The following is a 20,126-nucleotide window of genomic DNA, read 5'->3' as shown; positions in this document are numbered from 1 at the left end:
ATGCCCGTTTTTATTTTTTTTTTTCTTCCCCCCCCCCCCCCCCCCCAAGAGTCTTCTGTGGTCTGTTATAGGCTCAGAGCATTACCAATACAGTGTCCTTCTCTTTGGGAATCTCGATGGCTCCAAGGGTCTTTATGAAGGTCCTGTCAGCAGTAGTGGCTCACCTGCATCAGTAGGGCATTGCAGTCTTTCCATATTTGGACGACTGGCTCCTCAGAGGCCACTCCATCAGTATTGGGAAAGATCTCTAAGAGAATTCAGATAATAAAAGCATCCCAGTCTTGCCCTCTGGACATGGTACAGCATAATACTTCGTTAATGGGGAGGTAGTATGAACACTTCGCTACCTAAATGTTATTGAATGACTTCTGTTACTCTGAAGGGAGTGTAATCTGTTGGTTATTGCATAAGAACAGGAATTGGGAACCCTGAATTCTAATTCTAGCTGGGCCCATGACATTGGACAAGTTTGTCAGCCTGCTCATGTCCCAGTTTCTGTTTTTAAAATAGGCATAAAACCTATTGTATCTCATAACATTGTGAGAATTAAAGTTTGTACAATCTTTGATGTATAGAGGCTGAGTAAATGCAAAGTGTATAATCCATGATTGCAAGTGTTGCAGTTGTCATGTTTTAAAATCTCATTGAGCTGTGTTGTGCTTTTAGTGATGACCTGTTGGAGGATTCAGACAGTGAAGAACATTCCAGATCAGAATCTGTGACAGGTGGGTATAATATTTTTGAACACTGTATGCAAAAATCTGTTAGGAATTTAAGGATTTGTGGGTTAGGCAATGAAGTTAATTTGAACTCTACTTTCTTGCATGTATATATGAAAATATATAGTGTTGGATCACCTTTACAGCTATATACATGTACACACTTTAGTCTGTGACAAGCTAAAGCTTTGGGAAAATGGCAAAATACACTTCACTTACATAAAATTCCATGGCAAGGAGTTAAAATCACATTACAAATCTTTTGTTGTGAAAAGAACTAATAGTAAAAGTAATAGTGGCATACAAATGTGTTCGCATTTTAAATAGCACAAAGCATTAGAACAGCATAATCAACTGGGGTTTATGACCGTGAAGTAATGTAAAGTTAAATGAAGTTACATCTAGGCATTTGAAAATAAGAAGTAGTTATCATTCAGCTAGTGAAATTGTCAGTTAAATGAAACTGGAAGGATGTTAAATTTCAAAACAGCATTCAAGTTCTTCTCAAAATGTGTTAATGGGGAGGGAAAAATTATCACTGGGGAAGGATGTGCAGTCGTGTATGAAAGTAGTGTCTGAAAAGTGTTAATGCAGTATCTGAACAGCTCATCTAACCAAAAAGGCACATAAAATTTTAAGCTAAAGTAAAAAAGGAAGCAAAATATTGATAGCTTGAATTTGGGTCTGGATTGTCCCATTTCTGGAACTGAGGAAATAGAGTTCTGTGGGAGACTTAAAATAAAAATGTGAAATGTCAACTTTAGCAGTTGTACAGTAACTTTCAGTTGTGAAAATCTTTTTCCATAGTGATAAAATTACTAAGGACCCAAAAGCTATATTGAATTATAAACGTTCTTGGATTTGTTTCTTGCTGTGTCTCACCAGTAGGTATAAACCTTCATGTTCTTTTGCTTTACTGGAGTCTGTACGGGGTTTGTTGTTTTTATTCTTGTAATGCTTGTATGCATTATCAGTTTTCATTTAATTTTATTATAACTTTTACACATAACTGGTTAAATGAACAGTTGCTGGACAAGGACAACAAGAATTTGAAATAGACTACTGATGGTAGTTGACATCTCCTCTCCCTCTTCCCCCCCCCCCCCCCGCCCGTAGTATTGCTACAGTGAAGATTGAGATGTAAAAGTATACTTTTTTTAAAAATACTCTCTGTAGCGGTTTTTATTGGAAAAGAAGAAAATACAGTGAGCGAACAACTTTGATGTCTTTCAGATTTTGACTTCTTTATATCATGCCATTTTGCATGATGTTCCATAGACAAAGCAAGGAGGTAGAGAAGAGGGGACAAGAGTAAACTCACAGCTACACACGTTTTCAGTTGTGTTGGTAAATTGATAATAAGGTAGGACAGGAGTGAAGAGCAAACTTAAAGTCTAAAGTCAGGAAATTCAGAAGTGAGATTCCCACAGCAATCTTGAATTTTGAAGAGTTTTTGGATAGAACAGTGTTTGTTAAAGGTACCACATACACATCTCTGAAGGCTAAATTTCTCTGTCCTTAAAAAAACTTCAGTGTAAACCCAGCTTCATTCTAGAGGGACCACCTTTTAAGACTGAGAGGTGCACTAAATGTATAATTGTAATATCTGGGAATGGTATTTGTCTGAAACAGAGTAGTAGGGTGAGCAGCAAAAAGGATGCCATGATCAACTTACTGCAGCTGAATTTTTGTAGTTAAGGGTAATGCCAGTAGTTAAACTCAACTTTCCAAAAATGTGACTTGCATATTCCTTTTTGTTTATCTGACTTTGCTATCTAATAAAATCTTGATTGAACAACACAAATTGATTACATGGCTATCAATAAAATAACTCTCAAACTGAGGCAAAGGAAAGTTTCAGTTTGTTTTTGTACTGTTGAAGTAGAAATATTGCAAAAAATTATCAGTTTTATATTAAATAAAAATTGTTAAAGCTTTAGAAGGGAAACATTTGAAAGTCAGGAAGTGACAGCCCCGTAAATCTTAATTCTATTCGCTTGTATAGATGTAGTCTGATAGTTAATTACATGATCACAACTGCTTTTTGCAAGACCTCTTCATTTTCTGTGCAAAGTGAATAAGGTCGGGATCCTCATTGAAATGTCAAAGGACAGGGTTGGGAGGGAGAATAGAACTGCCTCACTTGCTCTACATTCTCCAGTTTGCACTCTGAATGAGATAGGGTTCTTACAGGAAAACTGATCATGTAATTAACTATATCATAATGCATAAGAACAAGGGAATAGACTTGAGGTGTAGAAATCTGGATCTTCAAGTTTAAATGCTTGAAAAGAAGAATTTTTTATTTATTTATTTTAGGTTTATTTTCCTTCGGCTGTGTTTCAGCTTCTTCTTCCTGGTCTGGTATCAACCTATGACTTTTGTGTTTACTAAATAATGCAAAGGTTCTGCAGCTTCTCAGAGTCACTTTTTTTTTTAAATTTGTCCTTGCATTGTTCCAGTTTAATTAGACCAGGTTATATTTCAGCATTGATGGTGGTTCTTTCATATCTTACGATTGGCAGTTAGGAATACTGGGTGGGGGGGTGGTTTTGCTGGATGGTTTGTCAGCTGATGTGAACAGTAAAATATGGTGGTAGTGTAGCATGGGTTTATCAGCTAGGAGTGGGAGTTGAATCTGCCCTTCTGAGGGGGTCATACTGGGCTGTCTAGGTAGCTGGAGGGGGTATTGGGGTGTGTACAGCAGAGCCACTTGAGTGGCTTATGAGGTTCAGTATGGACAGCAGCTCAGGAAGGTAAGTTTGTCTTGATGGGAAAGTCTTCAGTTTCTTGTCCTCTATCATTCTGATTTGATTTTTCTTAATTATTTAAAGGACAGTTGTTAACTTTTGGGGAATAAATGTTTCTAGGTCTTTTCCCACATATGGAAATGTCACATTTTTGTATCTTCTGTATATTTGACGGTACATAGAGAAATGACTAAATGGTTGGTTAATAGAATTAGTCTATAATCTATACTTATTTGGTTTATGTTGTGGTGAATTATATATATATATATATATATCTACTAATGCACTGTTTGTTCTAAAGGGCATACATCACAAAAAGAAACCATGGAGGTGAGCCTTGATGTAACAGCCCTGAGCATTCTTCAGCAGCCTGAGAAACTTCAGTGGGAAATCGTTGCAAATGTGCTTGAAGACACAGTTAAGGATCTAGAAGAACTTGGGGCAAATCCCTGTCTAGCTAACTGTAAGAGTGAAAAGATGAAGGAGAAGCATCTGGAACAACACAACATTCCCTTTCCTTGTTTATTAGCTGGGGGTTTATTAACATACAAATCACCTGCTACCTCCCCTGTTAGTAGTAACTCTCAGAGATCACTGGATGGTTTAAGCAGGACTCGAGGTGAGAGTGTATCAGAGCAGGGATCAACTGACAATGAATCCTGCACTAATTCAGAACTGAATTCCCCTCTGGTAAGGAGGACTTTACCAATATTGCTTCTTTACAGCATTAAGGAGTCTGATGAAAAAGCAGGAAAAATCTTTTCACAGATGAACAATATTATGAGTAAAAGTTTACACGATGATGGTTTTACAGTTCCACAGATCATTGAGATGGAGCTGGACAGTCAGGAACAGTTGCTGTTGCAGGATCCACCTGTGACTTATATTCAACAGTTTGCAGATGCAGCAGCCAATCTAACTTCTCCAGACTCTGATAAGTGGAATTCCATGGTTCCCAAGCCTGGGACATTGGTTCAGTGCCTGCGACTGCCTAAGTTTGCAGAGGAGGAGAACCTTTGTGTAGATTCAATCACTCCTTGTGCAGATGGAGTTCATTTGTTAGTAGGACTACGGACATGCCCTGTTGAATCCCTGAGTGCAATAAATCAAGTAGAGGCCTTGAATAATTTAAATAAATTAAATTCGGCACTATGTAACAGAAGAAAGGGTGAACTAGAGTCGAGTCTTGCTGTTGTGAATGGCACAAATATCAGTGTGATCCAGCACGAATCACCAGCAGATGTACAAACTCCTTTAATAATTCAACCTGAGCAGAGAAATGTTAGTGGTGGATATCTAGTGCTTTACAAAATGAACTATGCCACTAGAATAGTGACTCTAGAGGAGGAACCAATAAAAATCCAGCATATCAAAGACCCCCAGGACACAATTACCTCACTGATTTTGCTCCCACCAGATATACTGGATAATCGAGATGATGAGTGTGAGGAGCCTGTAGAAGAAATACATTTAACTCCTAAGAATGGTAATGGGAGAGAGAAAAAATCTGAGATCTCTACTCTTGGGCACCTGGTAATAACTACTCAGGGAGGATTTGTAAAAATTTTAGATCTTTCGAACTTTGAAATTCTGGCCAAAGTGGAGCCACCTAAAAAGGAGGGCAATGAGGAACCAGATATGTTTGTCTCTGTGATATACTGCTCGGGCACAGACAGACTGTGTGCTTGCACCAAAGGTAAGATATTTTTTCAAAAAGTGATAAACGCGATAATAAAATGACAAATGTTAAATGTGGTAGAATGTTGACTGAATTTCAGAACTACAAAAGTACAACATATAAAGGATCTTAAGGGTTGTATATTGAGGATGTTCTCAAATTCACCCCTGGGGTTCTAGAATTATTCCACATTTTAAGTTTAGGTGATCTCTCTAAAACTGGAATGTACGTTTTAGGTGCACGCAGTGTATTGATAATTCTGTTCTTCATAGATTCGTAGTTTTAAAGCCTGAAGGGACTGTTAGATCATCTAGTCTGATCTTTTGTATCGCAGACCACTAAATTCCACCCACTTATCCTTGTATTTAAACCTAATAACTTTGTTTGACTGAAGCATATGTTCCAGAAAGACAAGGTGGGTGAGGTAATATCTTTTATTGGATCAACTTCTCTTGGTGAGAGAAGTTGGTCCAATAAAAGATATTCTGTCACCCACCTTGTCTCTCTAATATCCTGGGACAGACACAGCTTCAACAACACTGCATGTGTTCCAGAAAGGCATCCAGTCTTGATTTGAAGACTCCACGAAATGGAGAATCCATCTCTTTCTTCCCTTTGTAGTTTGTTCCAGTGGTTAATCACCCTCACTGTTAAAAATCTATCTTGCTTCCAATTTCTTATTTCCAGCCATCAGTTTTTGTTATGCCTTTCTTTCTTCACTCAATTAAATATTTTCTCCCCATGAAGGTATTTGTGCAGTAATAAAATCCCAATCCCAGGCCTGGTCTATGCTACAGAGGTCGACGTCAGGCAGCTTACGTCAACCTAATTATGTCAGTATCTACATTACAGCATTGCTCCTGCCGATGTAAGTGCTCTACTACACCGACATAATAACTCCACTTCCACAAGAGGCATAGGGCTTATGTTAGTGTAGTTAGGATGATCCAGTGTCTGTGTAGACACTGTGTTTCTTACATCAGCTGGTAGTTGTCTTGTCAATTTCACAACAGAAATTGCTGTCCAGCTGCCCCTTGCTCCCCGGGAGAGCTGGGCAGCTGGACACTGCTTCTGCTCCCAGCTGGGAGCCAGGGCAAGAAGCCCAGGGTGGCTTCCCACCCACTCCTGGCAGGGGACAGGAAGCCTGCCAGGAACCTGTGGGCAGCTAGGCTCCCAGCAGGGAGCTGCCAGCCCACTGCCTCTCCTAGGTCAGTGGAAGCGCTTCTGGTGAGGATTTGTACCACTGACCCAAGGAGGGTAGTGTGGACATGCTGTAAGTCGACCTATATTAGGTCAACTTACCTTTCTAGTGTAGACATACCTTCAGTCTTCTTTTTGATAAGCTAAACTGGTTGATCCCTTTATTTCTCACTGTCGCGCATTTTCTCCAAATCTCGAGTAATTTTGTGGCTGATTTCTGCATCCCCAATTTTTTCAACTTCTTCTTTTTATGGGTATGGACAGCACACAGTATTTCATTATTGGTCTCAGCAGTGCTGCATACAAGGGTAAAATTTTCTCCATACTCCTACTTGCTACTCCTATATTTATGCATCCAAGAATTGAATTAGACCTTTTTGCCACAGCATCACACGGGGAGTTGAGTTTCAGTTTGTCATTGATCTCCAGGATGCAGTGGAGTGGTCTGCCTTTTTTTTCCCCTTTAGATGTCTGACCTTGTATTTGGCTGAATATAAATGCTTTTTTTTGAGTGGGCCTCGTTTACCAAGTGATCAAGATCACCCTGTATGGCTGCCTAGTTCTCATCTGCCATCCCACCAATCTTTGTGTCCTCTGCAAATTTTATCAGCAATGATTTTATATCGGGGAAGGGATAGCTCAGTGGTTTGAGCATTGGCCTGCTAAACCCAGGGTTGTGAGTTCAGTCCTTGAGGGAGGGCCATTTAGGGATCTGGGGCAAAAAAAAAAAACTGTCAGGGGCAATACTTGGTCCTGCTAGTGAAGGCAGGGGACTGGACTTGATGACCTTCAAGGTCCCTTCCAGTTCTGTGAGATAGGTATATCTTCATATATTATTAATAATACTTCCAGATCATTGATAAGTGTTGAATGGTGTTGGGGCGTAGTACAGACCCATGCAGAATCCCACTAGAATTTAATGATGATTCCCCATTGACATCTGCTTTTTGAGATTAGCCAGTTTTTAACACTTATATGTATTCTTAGATACTGTGTAGTGTTCCTGTTTTAGAGTGTTGTACAGGACTAAGTCAAAGTATATTACATTTACCAGCCAAACCTGCACTCTAATCAAAGAATGAAATCAGGTTTGTGTGACAAGACCCATTTTTCATAAAACTGTGTTGATTGGCATTAATTAAATCCCTAGCTCTTTACTCTTAGTTAATTGAATCAGCTTTTCCATTATTTTGCCCAGGATTGATGTTAAGCTGCAACCTATAGTTATCTGGCTCACCTCAGCTTGCCCGCTTTGGTAATATGGTGCCAATATGCATTCTCCTAGTCTTCTGGATTTTCCCTGTACTCCAAGATTTATTAACAAAACAGCAGCAGGCCATAGATCTCTTCAGCCAGCTCTTCTAGAATTCTTGGGTGCAAGTTATCTGGGTCTGTTGATTTTAAAAATGTTTATCCGTTGCAGACATTGTTTAACATCCTCCTCAGTTGCTAATGTACTAGAAAGTAATTCACATCCTCATGTGATAAAAGGATATCATGCTTCTTTCCAAATATGGAACATAAATAATTATTGACAACTTTTGCTTTATTTGCATCATTAACAATAATTTTACCATCTCCATCTAGGCTTATACAATTGCCAGAACTTCTTTTGTTGCTAATATCCTTATTGTCCTTAGCACTGCCGTCCATGGAGTTTCCCCAATGTTTTTAGTTTCCCATAATCAATTTTCTGTATTTCATAACTTCTAGTTTATATTGACTTGGTATCAGTTTCCCTTTTTTCCATTGTTTTGTTATTTCTAATTGCTGCTTTCACTTTGCTGCTGAACCAGGGTTGGTTTTTAGGCAAAGTTATCCTCTTTCTTGATTGTAGAATCATGGCTTTTTGACCATATGCACTTTAAGTACTCTATTTTATTTACATTTTTCTCTCTACATTTTTCTTATTGGTAAATTTTTCTCATAACTTTCCTGAGCTTTGGGAAATGAGTCCTTTTGAAGATTCATTAAGACTGAATTCATTTAACATTTACAAATAGTTCTTAACTTAGTCTCAAAACATTTTATAAAGGGGGAAAAAATGCATTTTGTGAATAAGACCTTGATGGCTTCCTGTTCATAAGCACACCCGGCAATGATCTTGATATCATGAAAGCTAAAAGGGATTGGTTCTGGTTAATTTGTGGATGGATGTTCAAATTCCAGAAATAGCAACCATTACAAAATGTACCTGATCCGGATGTGTAAGGTGTCTGACACATTTTTCATTGAAAGAATTTCTCATACCATACTCTACTTCAGAGGTTGGTAACCTTTGGCACGCGGCTCGCCAGGGTAAGCTCCCTGGCAGGCCAGGCCAGTTCGATTACATGCCGCATCCGCAGGTTTGGCCCATTGCGGCTCCTACTGGCCGCGGTTCGCCGCTCCAGGCTAATGGGGGCGGCGGGAAGCGGCGCGGGCCGAGGGATGTACCGGCTGCAGCTTCCTGCCGCCCCCATTAGCCTGGAGCGAACCTGCGGCCAGGTAAACGAACAGGCCCGGCCTGCCAGGGTGCTTACCCTGGCGAGCCGCGTGCCAGAGGCTGCCGACCCCTGCTCTACTTCTTTATGCCATTAATGTTGGGAGAGCTCTCCTTTTCCAAAAATGAACTATTGGACGTCTGGCTGCTAATAGTAATTGTGTTTATATGTCATTTTCCTGAGTCAGTAACCTCTTTGGACTGTAAACTAATAGAATCACTGAATTCTTTGGATCACCTAACTCTAGTTATCTTAAAAATTCTATTTTCCTTCAAAACAGATCATTCCCAATATCTATGCAGAGAGGACCCTGTTCCTCTAAATACTCTCCAGTATTTGACTCCCATTTTTATATTTTCCTTACTTTAATCAGTCATCTCTCTCTCTCTCTCTCTCTCCACTTACGTTATTTTTTTTGCACAAATTGATGAGGTTTTTGGCTTTTCTTCAGATATTTTCCTGTTCTAAAGTGTTGAGAGTCTTATTGTCTAAATTTTATTAGTAATAATTCATTATATCATGAGGTGAGTAGGCCCTTTCAGGTGGCCTTTGCCATAATAAGTGTTTCTCTCCTCATTAAGGGTCTTGCAAGAGATTTGATGTAATGGTTTACTTGCAAGGAAGTCACAACTAAGAATTATGAATTATTTGGTGTTAATTTACATAATTTTGTTATTGTGGAACAGTTTTTTTTGTTTTGTTTTTTATTTCTACTCCCATACATTACATATTTTGGATTAGATAGCCCTGGTTGAATTTCTGGATTGTTTCTGATGCATGTGAGTGGGAAGGGAAGGGGGCTGTCTTGTGTTTGTATCAAATTCTGTATCTGAAGTCTTATTTCCCTCTTGTGTTGGTCTGAATCTTCTAGGTAAAAAAATAAAATCAATGCACTAAATTGCTATTTAAGTTCTATTCAATTTCTACCCATTGTTCTCTGGGTCACCATGATATCAAGTTGATGCTGATCTTAACTGAGCTGCCCAATAATGATTGGTGCTTCCAGTCCTACTGGTACTATTTTTAATATGTTTCTACTTGTAATATGTAGCTGGAAGGTAGCTTAGAAACCTTCTCCCTGGCACATTAAACAGATGGCAAAGCTTGCAGATGAGCTCTCCACCAGACTAGAAAGCGGGGAGGCTGGAGGAATCCATCTGAAGCCTGAAAATAAAGCTACTTACTTGTTACAGAATGCAGTGGTGGAGGAAAATGATTGAAGTTTTTTTGTGGTAGAATGGATTTTGAAAATGCTGACTCTTTTGAAAACTGCTAATAGATTTAATACTATTAGTCCAGATTGAGTAGAATGCATTAGTAGTCGATATAGAGTATAAAATCCGTGATACTCCGTGGTTTCAGAAATGGTCTGTAATGATTGCCATAACCATATATTAGTGTTGGATTATTGGTAAATATTATACTAATGTTTTGTTGGAAATTTCATTTAATAATGCTGAATTTTTGTTTACTTGATTTGTATGGAAAATTCAATTTTGACTTGCCCTCAGCTCAAAAATTAATTTTTTTTAATTTAATTTTTTTTTGGAAACTTGATCAAAATCAGTTCCCTAATTTTTGAGTAATGAGGGAGAAAATACAAGTTTCATATTCAAAAACCCAGAACCTTTCCTAAATATGGATAACTCATGAACTGCTAAACTTTCAAACTCCCAGGTGGCAAGCTGTCGAAACTGTTAGGTCAACTTGCCAAAAGCCAACAAAACAATTGGGTAAAAACTGATTTTCTTTATTCCATTATAAAACTGCCAGTAAGTACAGAAATAGTCTTACTTTGCATTCATAATTAGAATGTCTGCATCCCACTGTAGATACATGTGTGAGAAATTAAGTGTTTGCGTCGGTCTCCATTATTCTGAAGTTTTCAGAACTTGGCCCCAAATGGAATAATGTTTTTCATTTGAGTTGGTCTGTTCTCACCCTTTTCTGAACTATAAACCCCTGTGCATCTGAAAGAGACTTACTCAGGTTAGATGTGGTCTGGACAGTGAAACTTCCATTGTATGAGCTCTACTCTGGAAATTTTCCAATAACTTCATCCTGAGGCAGACATCCGGTATAGATCATTTCAGACCAAACAGTTAAGGTTAGCCAAAATTCTAAGCAGCTGAAAACAGGATCTTACTGTGGGAAGTGTCAGGCAATCTCAATGGGTGGCACTCTTGCCTGCTGCTATAGATAAGAACATAGATGCTGGAACTAGGGGTAGTGGGGTGCTACTGCACCCCCTGGCTTGAAGTGGTTTCCATCATATACAGGGTTTGCAGCTTGGTTCAATGGCTCTCAGAACCCCCACTATACAAATTGTTTCAGCGTCCCTGGATGAGAAAGTTTTAGGCTAGTAGAGATGGAACACTGCACCAATATCCATATATGCCCGCTGGGGGAGCAGGTAGAAGCAAGGTGCGTTGGGGTTGGGGGAACTTTCTCCATGACATAGGAGTAAGGAAGACATTCCATCTCGCATCTTAAATTCTGACTTAAGAGAACATAAAACTACAGGTAAGGAAACTAACTTTATATTTTCCTAAGAAAGAACAGCAAGAAATACATGGTTCACGAGAGCTACCCAAAAGTTCAGAATATCGGCAGTAAACCACTGGGAATTCTGTTAACTTTACTTTTCTGGTACTTAGCAAAGAGACACTGTAGCTGTTGGGCATCAAGTTTATAAATAAAAGTTTAAAAATCTGCAGAAACTCATCTCTAGGTTCTTTTGCTTGCCAAGGCAAGATTACTACATGCCTAGAACTTAGTGGACAAGTGGATTTTTCAAGCCCTGACTATAAGAAGTTGAGAAAGTGGTATTTTATAGGGAATATGTTGAGTTGTTTTGAGTGGGTTTCCAGTTGAAATGTTGGTGTAGTATCAATGTATTATGGCAAGATTTGAATTATATGATACTTATGAAAAGGCTAATCAGAGTTGTTTTTGGCTTTTTTCACATGTACTGAGCTAACTGTCTTTTTGGGTATTCAAAGAACCTTTCTGGCTGATCTGTTTCCTTCATAATCATTAGCAGATGGAATAAACATTTGCATGGTTGTTTCTGTACTTTTTCTGGTAAAGTTTAAAAAATATACAGAAGAGCCTTCAGATGCTTCGCAACTACTGTATGTAATGACCAGATAATGATGTACTCGTTAACTAAAAGTGGTTGAGGAAATATATGCTTGTTTGACATAAACTTGTCTCAAACTACTTCTGTTAATGTCAACCACATTTTAGGTGGAGAGCTTCATTTCCTTCAAATTGGAGGAACCTGTGATGATATAGATGAAGCTGATATACTTGTGGATGGATCCCTTTCTAAAGGGGTAGAGCAATCATCGGAAGGCATGAAGCCCTTATCTAACCCTTCTAGTCCAGGCATTACAGGTAAATCATTCACATTTAAACACAACAAAATATATTAACCATATGGAGGGAGGGAAGGTGTGTGTGCGCGCGTTTTTTTTTAAAGCGTGTCAAGTGATCATCAATAGTCTAGTCTTGTGGCTGCAAAAATACCCTAACTCAGTATTCTTCCCAGTTCATTTTATCTTTGCATGTTTGATGTGGAGTGGGGGATAAATGTGGAAGTGACAGAGTTTTATCACTGCCAAAGCTAAACTTTCTACACCCCTTAAATAAGCCTGGTAAGCTCATTATGTTGAATTAATATCATGCATTCAACCTCTAACGGTTGTAATGGCAGGATTTATGATACAGATGCTATCTAATACTGCAGTCTAACATAAACATAACATTTTAAACATAACATTGGGTAGAAAAATCATATATAATTGCCTGAACACTGGAGTTGACTTGGTATTCTTCAGATCCTACTATTTCCAATGCATTTGAGAAGCCTTTTTTTAGTGTGAAAGTATTTCAAACTATGAAATTTATTAGGCAAAAAAGAGAATGGAGATTATTTATTCTGTACAGATTCCTGTAAATCATTGATTAATCCTGGCTTTCCAGGGAAAGTTATGGTCGTCGTCTCTGAGAGTTTTTAAAAGCATTTTTATTTGTAAACTGAAGCTATTTTCATGTGGAATTATTGATCTGCTAAACAATGAACTCCAATGTCATTTTTTCAGAACAGAACTGGACTTTAACAAAGGGCAGGTGCATTCCCTCAACTAGGGTTATTAATACAGCGTCTGTGAACTCTTCTGATTGTTTCCCTCTTCCTGTACGTTTTTCTCCTGATTTTATTGGAATTTAATCTTGTTCCAAGCTGCAGCTTCATTCAGATACTTGGTTGCTATCTGGAAAGATTCACTCCTTCCCCCATACTGAAGGAAGCAGCTGGCTCTACCGCCCCAATATCCAGTTCACCTCAAACACCATATCTAAGGCTTGTCTTCACTGTAGCAGTTAATTCAAGTTAAAACAGTTGACTTATTTCACTGTAGCCTAGCTTGAGTGAGAGCGGCTGGGCTGTGAAACACTGAAGATGCACAGTGATTTGATTGCCAGTCTAATTCTGCTGTGTAGCTAATGTGATTAGATTAGCATCTGAGTTGAGGTAGCTTGAGCTGTAGCCCGTATCTACATCTCTACTGCATTAGGAGCGTAAGCATCTGCATCACACATACGTCGAACCATACACTCTGAACAGATCACCTAGCTCGAGTTTAAAGCTCCACTTAACTCAAACTAGAGGCCGTTGTGTGTGGCTGGGAGTCAGGTTAGGGGCACCCCTCATTTTTCACTTTGAGCTAATACAGTGAAGACAAGCCCATAGTTTGTCAACTTAGCTGGCCACTACCTGGATTCTTCTCTTTTCATATATCCTTATCAATTATTAAATGTTTATCAGGTCAAATTACACTTGTGTATCTCACTGCCATAACTGGGGTTGACACAGGTGTAAATAATCGTTTTAGTAAAACCATTCTTATACACAAGAAGGAATAGAATTCTACTCTCACTTATGTTGGCTCTGTAGTGCTAACAAGAGTTAAAATAATAACTTACTTTAGTCACAAAACAAAAGACTTAGTATACAGGAAGCAGATCTGTTGTGGTAAATTGAAATCTTTGAATAATCACTTCAGAGTAGAGCCACCCTATAAGCACGTTTGCATCATAGGGAGCTTTTTAGAACGAGGGTAACCCTGCATCATTGTGATGTGTGGTTTAGCCTTTTTTTATTCTGTGCTAGGTGAAATGGGTGTATTCAATTTTTTCATGGATGCTGACCTTGCTATGATTATCTATTGCTTGGTCTCATGAAGATTACACTACAGCAACAAGTTCTACTTAACAGTAGCTTTAGATCATCAAGAGGCTGCAGCTGGGGTATTTCATGTAGAGAACAGTGTTAAAATTATTATACCTCAGTGTCTTTAGATTATTACATAGCAATTCCACATCCATAACAACAGTTTTCTCTGAATGGAAAGATTTTGACATGAAGTGAGTCAATAGATATTAAAAAGAAACATTCTGAAGTGCAAAAATTAAAGTTTTTGAGCAAGTTTGCTTTTGGGTATGCTGACTTCAAAACTAGCATGATTTTTTTTCATGCCTTTTTCAGAAAATCTTCAAACACCTTTCTAGTGTTAGAGCAGCTTGGATAATTTTGAAATTTGGTCTACGATGTTTTGGAGAGGAAAGTATATGTAGTAAACCTGTTGTTTTTTATCCCCTTCAACAAATATTAGGAGTTGATCTTTTGGTGGACCAACCATTTTCCCTTGAAACATTGACATCCTTGGTGGAATTAACCCGTTTTGAGACTTTGACCCCACGATTTTCAGCCACTGTACCTCCATGCTGGGTGGAAGTCCAACAGGAGCAGCAGCAAAGGAGGCATCCTCAACATTTACATCAGCAACACCATGGGGATGCAGCTCAGCATACTCGGACTTGGAAGCTGCAGACAGATAGGTAAGTAGAGTAATGGCTCAAGAAAGATTGGAGTGGGTGGGTGAGACTAATTTATGTTGCAGTTGGTGTAGTAGTATAAGCTTGCTTCTTCTAATTGTTTTTTAAATAGTTGCACAGACAAGTGTGTGAACTAAAAACAAACAAAACTGAACTGTTAATATGACTCTTATTCTTGATCTTTTGCATTGGCTCCCCTGCTTGAGGTTTCCATATTTGTCTCAGTGGACCTTGAAACTATTTGATTTGTTGGGGAAGAGTCAGGTGCCTCATCAACCTATTACAGTAATTTGTGGAAGTCAATAAGCATATGGTTAAGAGTGATCCAGTTGATGTAGTGCACTTTTGACAGGGTTCCCTCACCAAAGGCTTTTAAGGAAACAGGGCTTGTCTACACTTTAAAATGCTTCTGCAGTGCAGCGTCTTCAGTGAAGACACCACCTGCTCCGATGGGAGTCTCCTCCTGTTGGTGTAGACAATCCACCTCCCTGAAAGGCAATCGCTAAGCGGACAGAAGAATTTTCCTGTCTCCTACACTGGGGGTTAGGTCGGTTTAACTGCGTTGCTCAAGGCTGTGGATTTTTCACATCCCTGAGTGATATAGTTATACTGTAGTTATACCGACTTAATTTCCTAGTGTTAAGAGGGAAGGTCCTCTCTTGGCTCAGTAGCTGGTTGAAAGATAGGAAACAAAGGATAGGAATAAACGGTCAGTTTTCACAGTGGACAGAGGTGAACAGCATCAGGATTCTCCAAGGATCTGTACTGGGAGCTGTCCTGTTCAGCATATTCATTAATGATCTGGAAAAGGGCGTGAACAGTGAAGTGGCAAAGTTTGCAGATGATACAAAACTATTCAAGATGGTTAAGTCCAAAGCTGACTGTGAGCAGTTGGAGGAATCTCTCAAAACTGGGTGACTGGGCAACAAAATGACAGATGAAATTAAATGTTTATAAGTGCAAAGTAATCTACATGGAGGGGAAAAATCCCAACTATGCATACAAAATGATGGGTCCTAAATTAGCTGTTACCACCTAAGAAAGAGTCAACATGAATAGTTCTCTGAAAACTTCTGCTCAGTGCACAGCTGTGGTTAAAAAGGTGAAAGGTGTACGTGAGGAATTATTAGGAAGGGGATAGCTGTGGTTAAAAAGGTGAAAGGTGTACGTGAGGAATTATTAGGAAGGGGATAGAAAATAAGACAGAATGTCATAATGCCACTATATAAATCCATGGTGCACCCACACCTTGAATACTGTAACCGGTTCTGGTTGCCCCCTCTCAAAAAGGATATAGCGAAACTGGAAAAGGCTCAGAGAAGAGCAACAAAGATGATCAAGGGTACATAATAACTTCCATGTGAGGAGACACTAAAAAGATTAGGACTATTCATCTTAAAAAAGACTAATAAGAGGAGATATGATGTATATGTCGATGAAATTATGAATGTTGTGGAAGAAGTGCATTATTTACCTTTTCACAAAATACAAAAACACCTGGTCACGTGGCGAAATTAATAGGCAGCAGTCTTAATACAAACAAGAGGAAGTACTTTTTTTCACAATGCACAAATAACCTGTGAGAGACATTGGCATGGGATGTTGTGATGGACAAAAGTATAAGTGGGTTCAAAAAAAGAATAGAATAAGTTCAATGGCTATTAGCCAAGATGGCAGCCCCATGCTCGGAGCGACCCTAAACCTCTAACTACCAGAGCGGGAGTGGAAGACAGGGCTGGATCACTCCATAATTGTTCTGTTCTGTATACTCCCCTTGAAGTTCTAGCAAGGGCCACTGTTGGAGACAGGATACTGGGTAAGGTAGACTCTGGGGTGACTTAGTATGGCAGCTCTTACGTTCTTATCTTCTCTAAATCTCATAGATTTTTCCGAAATCTCAGATCCAGTAAATTTACTGGACCAACCAGACATTCTACATGTGGCTTCTTGTTAGCTCACTGCTTGAAGTATGAAGTCTAGTTTCCCTGACTTTTCTACTCCATGTTTTTCTCAAACTTAAATTTAGCTAGTTTAAATGGAAAAAAAAATTCTCTCTGCATGCCTAAGATATGTGAAGTGTGTGGGGAGAAAACTTTGAACTGTTCATACATCTTGCCCAGTTCTGAATCAACTTGGGAAAATGACCTGTGAATCGCTGTGGACAGCTTAATGTGCAGCTATGGTGAAAAAAGCAAAAAAGGGTCATAGGAGGCACAAGGAATGGAATGCAGAATAATATGGAAAATATGTTATATAAATAGATATAATATTACAGAATTAGAGGCGGGTCAGAGAAGGATAATGAAAATGATTGTGGGCATGGGAAAAGTCATGAAGAGAAACTGAAAAGACTTGGATTGCTTACCTTTAAAAGATGAATAGAAAGGGCATGATAAAAGTATATAAAAGAACAAATGGTACAGAGAAAATAGATTGGGAGTTTGTTGTGCGAATGTCATAACACGAGAACAAGAGGGATGTTCAAGGAAACTGCAAGGTGGGATTGTCGAAATTGATTAAGGGAAATAAATACCTTTTCACTCAACATGTAGTCAAACTGGAATTTACTGCCCCATGATGTCACTGAAGCCAACAATTTATCTAGTAATCAAAAACAGATTGGGCACTTAAGAATATCCAGAGTTATGACCTGTTGATGCAAAATTTTGGAAGAGATTTAACCCAATCCTTACCCCCCAAACCCCCTCATGCTTCAGGGTTTAAGCAAATCTTTCTGTGGGATTAGTATAAGACCTTCATGAAGGCAGATGGTTTCTCTTTTCTGTTGTGGGATTCTTAAACCTTCCTCTGAGGCATCTGCTACTAACCACTGTCCACTAGTTCAGTGGTTTTCACTTTTTTTTTTTCTGGTGACCCAGTTGAAGAAAATGTTTGATGCCCACCACTCAACAGAGCTGGGGATGAGGAGTTTGGGGAGTGGGAGGGGCTCAGGGCTGGGGCAGAGGGTTGGGGTGTGGGCTGCAGGGTGGGGCTAGGAATGAGGGGTTCAGCGTGTGGGAGGGGGTCAGGGCTCTGGGCTTGGGGTGCAGGCTTTGGGGTGGGGCCAAGGATGAGGGATTTGGGGTGCAGGAAGCGGTTCTGGGTTTGGGGGGCTCAGGGCTGGGGGAAGGGTTTGGGGTGCAAGCTTACCTCCGGCGGCTCCCGGTCAGCAGCGTAGCTGGGGTGCAAAGGCAGGCTTCCTGCTGGTCCTGGCATCATGGACCTCGCTGTGCCCTGGAAGTGGCCAGCAGCAGATCTGGCTCCTAGGCAGAGGCATGCAAGTGGCTCTGTGCAGCTCTCGCCCACAGACATTGCACCCCCTCACCCCCCCCAGTTCTCATTGGCCAGTTCCTGACCAATGGGAGTGAGGAGCCAGTGCTTGGGGCGAAGGCAGCATGCGGAGCCCCATGACACGCCCCCTCCCTCCCCCTGCCTAGGAGCTGGACCTGCTGCTGGCCGCTTCCGGGGCACAGCGCGGTGTCGGAACAGGAAGGGACTAGCCTCCCTTAGCCAGACAGCACCGCCAACAGGACTTTTAACGGCTTGATAGGTGGTGCTGACCAGAGCCGCTGTGACCCAGTCCATCCATTTCGCGAGCCAGTTCTGGGTCACGACCCAGGGTTTGAAAAACACTGATCTAGATGAATCGGGTCTGATTCAGTGTGACAATTCCAGTGTTCCTATATAAGACACGACTGCACACAAGATGGTTTACTGCTTTCCTCTGTATTTGCTTACCTCTGTGTCAGGTCAGTAACTTGAACCTCTGAGCTGGTCAGTCCTTAATATTTCAACACATTGGCCCTTTTAGAATGGATTGGCCACATCCATAATATATTATGTTTTGAATGATTAAGTTATATGTCCATGTCATAGCAACATCCTTTTCATTTATATAGGGCCAGAAGTGTGTTAAGTGCTATATAGGACAGAGGACTGAGATGCTTAGTCTAAGCTTAGATTAATATTCAGTAATTCTTCAGGAAATAAATTTTTTTTGCAAGAGTTGGGAATGTTAACTGTGGTGTCCTGGACAAACTTTCATCATGAGGAATTATATTCTGTATACTTACATTCCCGTTCTATTTTCAGTTGTAGAGAATTTTTCACTGCATCCTTAAACAAATTTAAACCAAAATAATCTTTCTTTCCCTTTCTTTTCCCCAAATCCTGAAACAAAATCAGTTGTGCAGTATTTCTGGTGCTGAATAGTTGCCATATTCAATCCCAGAAATGGCATTTCTATGTGTTCAGTTTGTAAAGAACTTTAGGATTCTTCATGAGTGTATTAACTACCTGTGTGCTAAAGCTGAATTTGGAATGCTGTTCTAACAACCCCAGTCTTCCTTTGCTCATAACTTCCTCAATTCTTCTTGGCCTAATATTTTCCATGGTTAGTCTTTTAGCCTTAGTGGTAGCACCATTATAATAACCACTTGCCAATCGTGTGTTTTTTTGTTTGTTTGTTTTTCTTCCCCTTGTCAGGTTGCAATTTGCATACTGACCAATGGAAGCTCCTGAACCCTGACTTTCTTCTTCAGCAGGGTCTTTGCACTTGGATCTGCAGAGGCAGAATTAGATGTCATGAAACCTAAACAGCTAACTCTTCAGTTTGTTGTAGAGAGATTGTGGACTCCTTTCTGAAACTGTGGAATTAATCCTACATTCTATAGCTGTCAAGAAGATTTTGGAAGGCTGGCTTAGTTTGCTGTAGGAGCAAAGGTCTAGATTCTTTTACCTATCTGACATCCTGGAGTGTTTCTTAATAGGCTTCCACAAAATTCTTTGCTATCTTACTGTGTAGATCTACTTTAGGAACTTCTTTGCTTCTCTAAAAGGAAACAGGTTCTTCCCCAGATAATTTTCAAAGAGAGCTTCTTTGTTAATCCTTAGTTTGAATACTGTTACCTAGAAGAAAAAGGAGACACTACTGAAAGTCAGGTACTTATAGTAGAATTAAAAGAAAAGATGAAAAATGCTTTAAAAGGTCAGCTGAAAAAGTTACTCCAGGGAGATGGTTTTTCCTATTTTTTATTATAACAAGAAGAGAACACAAACTATATTTTATTATTTAGATCCGTTTTCTGTGTCACAAGGTCTTGCCCATTTGATAGCCAATGGGAATATTGGTGCTTTACAAAGCAGTATTTAATATGTGGACACACTGAGACACCTGGAACACATGCTAGTATGCTAGAACTATATGTAATGTTTAAAAAATATTTTGCCTTTTTTTTTTTCTTATGGAAAATGCTGCGCAAAAGACTCTTCCACCATGTGCGGAACAGAACTAATGGTCAGACAACAAGCAATTAACCTTAATTACTGGTTATATGTTCCTAGATCCTGCAGTTTAATGGTGCATTGCCACTGCCCGAGAGAGTTCTGACCTTGA

The 20,126-nt window shown here is 39.6% G+C and overlaps 1 protein-coding gene across 1 annotated transcript in view; it reads left to right on the top strand.

Annotated features, from left to right (window-relative positions):
• BIRC6 (baculoviral IAP repeat containing 6) overlaps positions 1-20,126 on the top strand; it is a 306,648-nt gene that overhangs the window by 30,915 nt on the left and 255,607 nt on the right. Inside the window, 4 exon segments of the mRNA XM_034764920.1 lie at positions 667-725; positions 3,771-5,165; positions 12,080-12,229; positions 14,509-14,734. Coding sequence (XP_034620811.1) covers positions 667-725; positions 3,771-5,165; positions 12,080-12,229; positions 14,509-14,734 — 1,830 coding nt within the window.

Source organism: Trachemys scripta, chromosome 3, assembly GCF_013100865.1.
Source record: "Trachemys scripta elegans isolate TJP31775 chromosome 3, CAS_Tse_1.0, whole genome shotgun sequence".
NCBI lineage: Eukaryota > Metazoa > Chordata > Testudines > Emydidae > Trachemys > Trachemys scripta.
The sequence above is the reverse complement of the archived record's forward strand: the minus strand, read 5'-3'. Positions and strand labels throughout refer to the sequence as shown.